This window comes from Dendrobium catenatum, unplaced genomic scaffold, assembly GCF_001605985.2.
Source record: "Dendrobium catenatum unplaced genomic scaffold, ASM160598v2 fragScaff_scaffold_220, whole genome shotgun sequence".
In the NCBI taxonomy this organism is placed as follows: Eukaryota; Viridiplantae; Streptophyta; class Magnoliopsida; order Asparagales; family Orchidaceae; genus Dendrobium; species Dendrobium catenatum.
In genome coordinates, this window is record NW_021318682.1 from 252,894 (window position 1) to 263,938 (window position 11,045).

Consider the following 11,045-nt stretch of genomic DNA (forward strand, 5'->3'; position numbering starts at 1 on the left):
CTCAACAGGAAAAACACGCGAAAGGAGAAGGATCATTATATTCGCAGAAGTACTTAAAATGCAGTTGGATTGAAGCAGCACCGCGGCATTTTGAAGTTTTGCTGTATTTTGCCGTAAAAAATGGTGTTCTTCGTTGGAGATGCCCTAAAATTGCCTCTAGCGAGTTAGTTTTTTTTATTGGACTTGCTGAAAATCTTTTTATTATTAGGATTATTAGTTTTAGGCTTTACTTGAGATAATTTTCTTATTGGTTTATAAAATAGCCTTTTAGTACATAAATTTATAGGAATTTTTATATACATAACACTTAAAACTATTGAAAATATATATATACTCAAAATTTTAGGTGGTATAGTATTAAATATAATAATTTGGGCGATGAATGCGTATTTTCAATAATTTTAAGTGTTATGTACGTAAAAGTCTCAAATTTATAACTTAAAAAAAATTTACATTAAAAAACTGCTTTAAAAGCAGTAAGAAAAGGGTGGTGTCTTCTTTTTTTTTTTTAATACATCCCATATTGAAATTGCGGTCATTGATCGAGCTGAGTGCCTCATTAGCCCACTTCTATTTCTTGATATTCAATTTTTTAGCTTTGGGATTTATTTTACACACAATTTTATGATTATTTTGAATATGTTTTGAGTTAAAATATTTAATTGTATATTTATTTATAGCTCTTTTTTAGTATTATATGTAATAATTTTCATTAATAAATTGAGCTTTGGCCGCTAAAATGATTCCTGATGGGGTTGCCAACATATTCTTAAAAAAAGTCGCTGGCATTAAGTAAACCGTTTGACCTAAACACGAATATTGATGCTTCTTTAATGGTATTTTGAATTTGGATTGAGTTGACCACAGTCCATTCATTGAGAGGTTAGGAAGGGACGGTGGGTTGGTTCATTGATGAAGAATGGGATGCCATGCATGTTAGCCTTCAAAAAAGAGTAAATAAAGAAAAGTACGAAGAAAGATAAAAATAAAATGGAGAAAAGGGCAAATTATTATGTTCGGTGTTCGGATTCGTCCGGGCATCAATTTAGATGCATCACGTCATTAAAATATATTGGGCTCCAGTGTATTTGGATGATGTGGCGCGTCTGAATTAGATGTCCGGATGTCCGTAAAAATTCGCATAGGAAAAGAGGTGGCTTTGGGTAATAAACAGTTGTTTTCCATCGTGGCAAAACTTTTGTTTTATTGTTTTTCTCTGCCAGAAAAGTACGATTTTAATTTTTTAGGTCTTCTAATCTAAATTTTCACTTACTTTTTAACTTCCCCAAGCAACTAAAATGTCCAAATTTGTTCAAATTAAATGTCCGCTCAACGGTCTAAAGCTAAACTACCTTCACTACTAAGGCTTCGTTTGGGACGGCTTTTTATTGATTTCTAAAACGGAGTTTTAGTACAAAAATTTTTATTTTTGTACTAAAACTCCGTTTAAGAAAGCAATAAAAAAGCCGTCCCAAACGAAGCCTAAGATTTTATTTGGGACAACTTTCTTACTACTTTATAATGCAGCTTTTTATTCTAAAATTTTCTTGAACTTGAAATTTTGATACTAAAAAATTGCTTTAAAAAACAGTAAAAAAATTACCCCAAATAAAATATAATTTGATCATATTCAAATTGTAGATATTGATAGTAAGAAAAAAAATATTCATGGTGGGGAATTGGAATACAAAGGCAGCAACAATAACAAGTCAATATTAATTATTTTAAGAAAATCAACTAATTTAAGCATTTAACATAGTATTCTAAATTATTACTAATATAATTTATTTCTATCATTTTCCTTCAGTCTTATATTAATCTGTAATTACTATCTAATACTTTTTCACCTGGTACAAATGCATTGGATTCTAGCTAGAAGATATACACTGATTGTGAATCCAATGTAAATTTTATTTTTCTAAGGAATTTTATATCAAATATTGAGAACTTTTTTGAATAAAGGCTTTGTTATCTCAAATCAAATCCTCCGAAACAATAAAAAATAAATAAATAAATAAAAGTTGCTTTCTCTATAGCAGCTTTACAAATAGTAAAAAAACTATTCCAAATGAAGCCTAAGATTTCATTTGGGACGATTTTTTTACTGCTTCTTAAAACTATTTTTTAGTATAAAAATTAAAATGTTGATACTAAAAAAAATAATTTAAGTTAATATATGACTGTTATATTTAATATTAAAATTTTATATGAGTGGTAGGAATGTAATATTAAAATTTTAGATATTAGATATGTAAATAGCATGAAATAAAATGATATGTATGTAAATCCCTTAAAAATTAATTAATTAATTAATTATGTTAGCCCATCACTCTTTGATATTCCAAAACACCCGAAACTTTTTGCCGACTCCTGTTGTTGAGTGTTGCGTTAGTAAATCCACTAAAAATTTTGTCTTCGTTTCCTCTCCAAATTAGTCGGCAGCTGCTTTTCAGCAGACAACTTTCTACTGTTCTAACAATTTCCTCTGAGATGTTATGTAAGCTCGATCATTAAAAATGTATTGATTTTATAAGAATATAAAGCAGTAGAACTCTCTATCTGTGGGTATTATTTTTATAATCTTCAGTCATGACAAAAATTTAGAAAGTAAACACAGGTTTCCTAAGTTTGCAGTTAGCTTCACTAAGGCTTCATCTGAGAAAATTTTCTTATTATTTTTTAAAATGATTATTTAATATTGAAATTTTTAGAATTAAAATTTTTTTATTAAAATGTTATTTTAGAAAGCATTAAGTAAACTATCTCAAACTTAACCTAAAAGTAATTTGACAACTTGCACTACTGTTTGCAGTCGATTACAAATGAGGTCCTTCATTTGGGGGAAGGAGTTGGCTTGATGTAACAAATATTCGTCATATAGAGTGCATTATATGGTGGGAATTGAAAGAATCAATATTGACATGTTTGTTTGGCCGGCAATATCATAGTTGGCGGACGACGGAGGTTGAAAAGATCATAGTCAGGTGACAACGGTCGAAAGGACTATAGTCGGCGTGTGACGGTGGTTCAAAAGACCGTTGTCAATTCAAGCAATGGAGGTTGGAAGGGCCATAGTCAGTGGGCGAAGGAGGTCGGAATGAACTTAATTTGGCAACAGAGGTTCGAAGGACCATAATTTTGGCATGCAACAGAGGTCGGAAAGAAAGTAGTCTAGGGACGGAGGATGGAAGGACGGTAGTCGGCAAACGACAGGGGTTAGAAGGACCATTATCTGATGATGGAGTCGAAAGGATCGATGTTGGCGGGCGACTTTGATTAGAAAGATCGTTACCGGCAATGGAGGTCAGAAGGGACGTAGTCGGCGGGTGACGGTGGTCAAAAAGATCATAGTCAGGCGAGGGTTGTTGGAATGACTGTAGTTGGCGGGCGACGGATCGGAGGTCTAAAGATCATAGTCAGCGATGGTGGTCGGAAGAAAATCTAGTGACAACCGGTGGCCAGGTATAAGTCCGACGATAATTGGTGGGCGAAAGTCCGATAATAATAATCAATGGTCGGGTGGTGGTCGAGGAGGAGTTTGGTGGAAAAAGAGATCTCATAATTCTCTTCCTCTCATCTCTTCTCTTTGTTCCTTGCTTGGCCATCAATGAAGAATAAGGGGTCTATTTTTAATTTTTTGGGAGTGATATGGCCAGTAAATAAGAAAAAGATTAAGGACGTGTTGAGAGTGTTTTGAATGGACAGCCGATATCGACTTCCTTGATTATAGACCGTTTAACAAGTATTTGAGTGCCTTGATGACCTCAGAAAATCAACAATCTTGAGCTTCTTGGATTCATCTCGTCAAGTTGATTGATTTGACTATATGCATGTCACATTTATAAATCGTTTGATCATCAAATTTATAGTTTAAACCTTTCAAATGCGCTTCGGGTCTTCAATTTGGACCCATTCTAGCTCGCACTAAGTTGAATTTGGTGTTGTTGGGTTCGCCTTTTCGAGACTTTAAGTCCTACAAAAAATTTGCTAAAATCAAAGTTCAAATGATTCTGAATTTAAATTAAGAAGTTTTCAACTTAATTTTGCCTCGAGATTTGTTCTCAATCAAGATAAATTTTTTATGATATATCAAAAAGCTATTATAAAAGCTGCTTTTATGTACAACTTTTTTCTAAAAAAATCATCAAAAAAGCTACGGCTAAATAAAAATTATGATTGTGGTCAAAAAAATAAAGCATTAAAAAGTTATGCTAAACAAAGACTTAGGACTTTGTTTGAGACAACTTTCTTATTGCTTTCAAAGCAGCTTTTAAGTACAAAAATTTATTAAACTAAAATTTTTTAGATTAAAAAGCTATTTTAGAAAGCTGAAAGAAAATTGTCTCAAATAAAACCTTAGGCTCTTTTTTTAATAAGTATCTCAATACATCCTTAATGTTTATTAATTGTAAGTAAAATATAAGAGGAGCTTTAAATATGTAGGGGATGGGACATATTATCGAAGAAGGGCATAAAAAAACTTAATTTGCAGGCCAAATTATACATAAAAGAATTATTATTAAGTTAAAGAATGTTAAATGTAAAATAGAAATTTATAACATTTAATCTAAAAGTCAAAGAGTTAAAAAATTGATATATCTATGGCTCTTTGATTATTAAGAAAGTTGAATAAGCATAGGATTATTAATAAATTTTGAATATTTTTTATTAGTATTGACTTTTTTATGACCAACCAAAGCGATCATTATGTCATTGATCAAGTGTCATTATAATTTTTCTATAATCTCAAAAATGATATAATTTATCTCTTAAATACATTACTAGTCAATTTACAAAATGTTCAGTATTCTATGGGGTTATAAACACCCAATAAGGTATGATATAGAAATCCTCACTCTTTTCCTTCTAAAGAAAAACTATGTTGAATTGCTTTTGGTTGTTCTTTAATTGTAAGCTTCATTGGTGACTTGGCATCAAAGATCCTTCCTAAGGATAAAAATCTTATGATGGGATGTTGATGCTCTATTAATTTGTTATGAATGTAATAAGTGTGCTCAAGAACAATGTGATCATTCGAATATCTTAATCAACATGAAAGCACTTTTATTTAGGGAAGGGAATCACTTTTTTAATATTGAACATTTTGATGGCTATATCAGTGATATTCTTAAATTATAATTAATGGATTCATTTGATAAAGTTTAACTACATGATTTTACATGTTCAGCATTTTCACGTGCGTAAAATATTTTGAATCTCCTGCACATTACTCTCAATTCAGCCTCCACTCCTCTCTACAGTCTGCTCCAAAACAGAGAGCTTAATCTCAATTGTTCAGCCTCAGCAAACTATCAAAGATAATCACCATTAGATGTACGTACTTTATTAGTCTTTATATACATATGCATTTACTGTTGATGCATGGTCTTTTGATAATGAATGAGAAGATACAGGAGAGCTGAAGGCTGCTTTTGATCATTGTCATACGGCAAAGGTATACTTTCTTCTACCTTCAGATTCGATATTCTAGCATGGTATCAGCGCACCTGTAGCTTCACAGCATCCAATGGACAACACTGCTTCCTCCTCATCCAATGTTATTAAGCTAGCATATATATGCACCTCAACTCATGCCTATAAATAACCAATAATAACAAGTGCCAATAGCATCTCATAATTATGCATAAATCTTGTGCTCCTCGTAGTTTAGTAAAATTTCAAAACTTTTCACTATATACTCTTTCTCCGCCTCTCTTCTTGTTCTTTTTGTTTTAGACATTTAGTCCAATTAAAACAAATTGACATACACATCACATAAGCAAAACTTAAACCAAATATCTCATAGTTGATAGTCAACAACCTTCTTAATCTTCCCCTTATTTTAATCAACAAGATAATGCTTTGTGATTAATGTCTTAATCACTCACATGCCACATCCTTAGATAACGGGAAGGCCGAAGGCAAAATCTCATGCAATGGCAACACGTAGCCTCTACGTACCCACTGCGCCCTTTAAGCCACTGATTTTTTAATCGCAATGCGACAAATTTTGGTTCAGTAATATCTAATAGAATAAACCGAATTAATGTAATCCGGTTTGAACCATTAATTCGTAGGCCCGGTCCAACCGTTTCTTTCAGGATTTTATCCATTTTCGAACAATATTTGAATTGTTATTTATAAAAAGTTATTGTATAATAAATTTTACTATAATTTACAGTATATTGTGTATTCTTGTATTTATTATTGAAAGTTCTTATAAAAATATTTAAATTTAAATAGAAAGAATAGAGGAATTTTTACATTCTAAAAAATTCTTGTGAATTAGAATATCTGATGCCTAAATATTTATATTTATTTATCTAACATTATAATTTTTTAATTATATAAAATATATCACTAATATTAATTTATTTGAATTAAATTTTTTTATATATAATACATTTAATATAAGTTAGAAAACAAAAACTTATCTAAATTTTAATTTTATTTATGTAATACTTTAATTTAATAATTATATAAAAATATCACTATAATCAATTTAATTAATATAAAATATATATCTTTATTAATGATTTAGACAATATTTCTAAATCTCAATCTTCATATTTATTGATATAATAATATTATTCTTAAATTATATATATAAATTATTATTATTATTTTATTTAATATATACATATATATTCAAAAAATTTATAAAACTATTTTTAAGATAAAATTATGTAATTATTTTGACGATTATACTGGACTTATCTGTTCGGTGGAATCAATGATGATGTGACCCAACGGTAAAATCAGTTTGAATTTTATTTGACCGACACTTCATTCATAGATTGCTAATGAGAGATTTTGGATTCGAAGCTATCAAAAATCCCAAAAGATTTGACCTTCATCGTTGCTTCTTTACCGACCTCGGCTGGCACCGAGTGAAGAGATGCCCCTCGTGGACAAGTGGAAGCAGCTTCCTGGAAAAACCATCAGTTCCATGGGAGGCCAGCCTCTGTGTTTTCTTCGTCATTTTGTGGAGGATTTGATGATGATCAACATCAATGTGAGATTCAATCAGCCTAATGACTCTTTGTTTGGAGAAAATTCTCAGATTAGCTGTCAGATATTTTGTGGGGCTTTTTTTCTTATGGAATACTCTAGAAAAAAATTATTACGTGCGAAGTTTGGATCATTCAGATTATGAGAGTACACTGTAAATATATAGTAAATAAACAGTTTTGTATGATTAGTTGCATTTGTTGTGTATCCTCATAAAATTCAGATGTATCTTATTTTTAGACTCTGCACGTAATAATCTTTCATTACAGGAAAAATGCCTATTGCCGGCGGTTTATAGACCGCCGGTGTCGCCGGCGGTTTGACCGCCGGTATTTGACGTTTTTCTTGTAGTGTTTCATGCTCTAGATTTCATTTTGATATATATATATATATATTTAGAGTGTGATATTTTTTATTGTCTTATATAATACAAGAAGATAGTGTGGTGAACACACTTTTGGTTTGACGTTTTATGTGAAGGTTATGTCACGAATTAAAGATAAGGTTGTCTTCTTTTGTATTCTCTCATTGCAGGCTTGGATTTTGATTAGTCAAAAAGTATGATTATGTAACACAAAGGTTAAGTCAAGCAATTTAGTTTAGAGTGACGTTACCTATAATATAATTATCTTTGTTAGAAAACAACAAGTTGTAGCATTAAAGTATTAAACTCAATTCAAATTAAATAATTTCAAAATTTATTATAATATGTTTTATATTAGGATATTTGAACATTTATAGATCTTATAGATAGTGACGGCATTGATCGCCACTAACAAACATATAAGTTAGTGACTAATTAAGTATATCAAAAACCTTTTTTCTTCCTCACTTCCTCATGCGTGTTGCCACATGGAAATCTTGGAGTAGAGGCATGAAAATAGAATAACATATTTATTATAATTATCACACTTTTATAGATCTAATAATTTAAAATTATTTTTGAACAAAAGAATTTCTAAAAAAAGTAGAGTTAATAGTCAAATAAATTAGTGATAATTATTGAAAAATAAAGGCACAAAAACAGTTATTATAAGTACTATATTTTTTTCATTTAAAAAAGCCGCTCATCAAATTTTTATAGTTATTATATTTTAATGAATCTGGTTATTAAAATTATAAAAAAATATAGCCTAAAAAATAAAAATAGTAAAAAAATATCTCAAATGAATCCTAAATTTAATGACTAGTTCTGTTTATTGAAATATGTGTATATCAGAATTACCAACGAACAACTTATTAGTAGCTTTAATCAATATTCATATCGTTAAGTTTATGATAACATTTATGTTTATTTTGACTGTTATCTATTTTTTTTTATTAGTAATATTCCATCTTTATCTTTGGTCAGTGTCAAGACATATTCGACTGTTTCAAGACATATTCGACGGTAGAAGAGAGAAAATTTTGTTGTCTTAAAATTTGTATGAAGATCCATCCCGCACACAAATAAGAAAGGAGTGTAATAATTATAATATTATTTTGATATGACTAAACGATATGGCATGATTACTAGTTAGAAAATGATTGATTTTTTTTTCTGATGATTCAAACTAGGGGTATAGATGAGTCGAGTCGGCCCGAACTCGGCCCGCTAATAAGCTCATGGTTATCGAATCACAAGCTCGAGCTCAGTCAAATTCGAGCTCGTATATTAAATGAGATCGAGTTTTAGCTTGTTGAGACTCGACTTTGTTGGCTCTCGAACAAATTCGATTAGAAACCTTAATGTGTGGCTAAATCTATAACTTTCTTATTCCTTTAAGACCCGCTAATAAGCTCATGGTTATCGAATCACAAGCTCGAGCTCAGTCAAATTCGAGCTCGTATATTAAATGAGATCGAGTTTTAGCTTGTTGAGACTCGACTTTGTTGGCTCTCGAACAAATTCGATTAGAAACCTTAATGTGTGGCTAAATCTATAACTTTCTTATTCCTTTAAGACAAACAATTATAACTCGATCATTCAATGGTTCAGCATGCTTAACAAACCACTGCTTTCTGCATATGCCACTCTTCCAAAATAGGATGAATTATTCTGTGCAGACGACGAACGATGTTCAGAGCCCAATGAAAATGCGCCACGTCACCCCTACTCAATACCACGGCTCGGTACTGGATGACATGGCTGGACCTAATTGGCCTCTGGATGATAAATTGTGTCTGGTGCCTGTACAGAATAATCTATCCCAAAATAGAGTCTGCTACTACAATCCCTCCCTCCAAATACCAGACTTCAAAAAGATAGATCAAGCCAATATACAATATCAAAATATATTGCTTGTTACAACACAAACACAACAACTTCAGATAACAAAGTAGATTCAGATTACAAAGAATCATTTTGTTAAAAAGATTACTCATTCTTCTTCTCTTTCTTGGTATTTTCAGCACCAAAACCTCTGTAAGGAGCAACATGGTATGCATATTGTTGGATGACAGAAAAGAAAACCATCTCAAGAATTACTAATAAGTTCTGTATGGCTTCCTGAATATGCTCTACATCCAGCCAGAAATGATGTGATTTGATAACTCCAGCAGAGACCAAGACATCAAGCGCCAATCCCTGCCATCAAAGCACCAATTAGTTTGCTTTTTCAGGGATGTAATTAATTATTAGCACTGGGAAGTTTTACAACAACAATAATAAATCTTTTATCTTACTATGAGCGATTGGCTATTAGCACTGGAAAGCTTTATTCATGAAAAAAAAAAAAAAAAATACACATAAGATGTAGGAGTAGGGCTGTCAAAATCGGGTCATGGGTCGGGTTCGGGTCCAACTCGGAATTGACCCGGCACTGTTCGACATGACGCAAAAACGGGTCGGTTTTTTCGGACTAGAACTTGACCCGCTTCGGGTTTGGGTCAACCCGAACCTGACCCGCAACATTTTGATCATAAGAATGATGGGAATTCGCTCGATGTGATGCCTACTTTGTTGTTGTTTGACTTCGCTCCTTGGACGACGTTCCCTTCTAGTTGGATCTGAAGTTGCAACATTTTGATCGGAAGCAATGATCGTTGTTGTTCGATTTCACTCCTTGGATGATGTTCCCTTCCGGTCGGACGGGAGTTCGCTTGTTGGCTCCTTCGTTGATGTTCGACTTTGCTCCTTGGAAGACGTTCCCTTCCGGTCAGATCGAAAGTCGCAACATTTTGATCAGAAGGAACGACGAGAGTTCATTGCTGTTTGACTTCGCTCCTTGGACGACGTTCCCTTCCCGTCGGAAGGGAGTTCGCTCGTTGGCTCCTTCGTTGTTGTTCGAGTTCGCTAGTGCTGAAGGATTTCGGTTAAAACCGGGTTAATTTCAGGTTTTTGGTATTTCGGGTTTCTGGGTCAACCCGAACCTGACCTGAAATTCAAAAAGGGTCAAAAATCAGGACCCCCGACCCGTTTCGGGTTCAGGTTGACCCGAACCCGATATTTTCGTGTCGGGTTCAAGTCGGATTTTTCGGATCGTGTCAAATATTAACACCCTATGTATGAGTTCACATGAGAGAGCAATCTCATGCTTTTTTATTTTCATTTTTATAATGAGAACAAAAAATATAATAACTTCTTTTAATCACCAGGCAAGAGTCCAAGTTTGTTGCCTTGACCTCCGAATGTGCAAAAGTTAAATCTCCACTACAAAATAAAGAATTTCAACAATATTTATATTTTATACTCGTTATCCAGGAGCTACTTCAGCAGGCATTATCATCATTAAACTAATCCCAAATATTTGAGGTTTTTCTTTATGAGTTCTTAATCTGCATTCATCACTCTTTAGAACTACATGGGGTCATCATCATCATGATAAGCACTATGATGCACAGACAGGACATGGCAACCCGGACACGACACGACACGGGACACATCAATTATTGAAAATATAAGACACGGACACGGGTTGGACACAGTATTATAGTTTTTATATTTTAAAAATAATATATAAAAATTGAATAAGTATAATTTAAAAAAAATAGAAATAATAAGTCATTTAACTATAATTTATGCTTAAAATGATTAATATTAGGATATCAAGAGT

The 11,045-nt window shown here is 32.2% G+C and overlaps 1 protein-coding gene across 3 annotated transcripts in view; it reads right to left on the reverse strand.

The window, feature by feature from the left end:
• Positions 1-8,904: 8,904 nt before the first annotated feature.
• LOC110099779 (transmembrane protein 184C-like) overlaps positions 8,905-11,045 on the reverse strand; it is an 18,901-nt gene continuing 16,760 nt past the window's right edge. For all 3 annotated transcript variants that reach the window (XM_020827054.2, XM_020827053.2, XM_028693047.1), the window contains one exon: positions 8,905-9,577. In XM_020827054.2, coding sequence (XP_020682713.1) covers positions 9,368-9,577 — 210 coding nt within the window. In that variant the 3' untranslated portion in view covers positions 8,905-9,367. The remainder of the gene's footprint in view (positions 9,578-11,045) is intronic.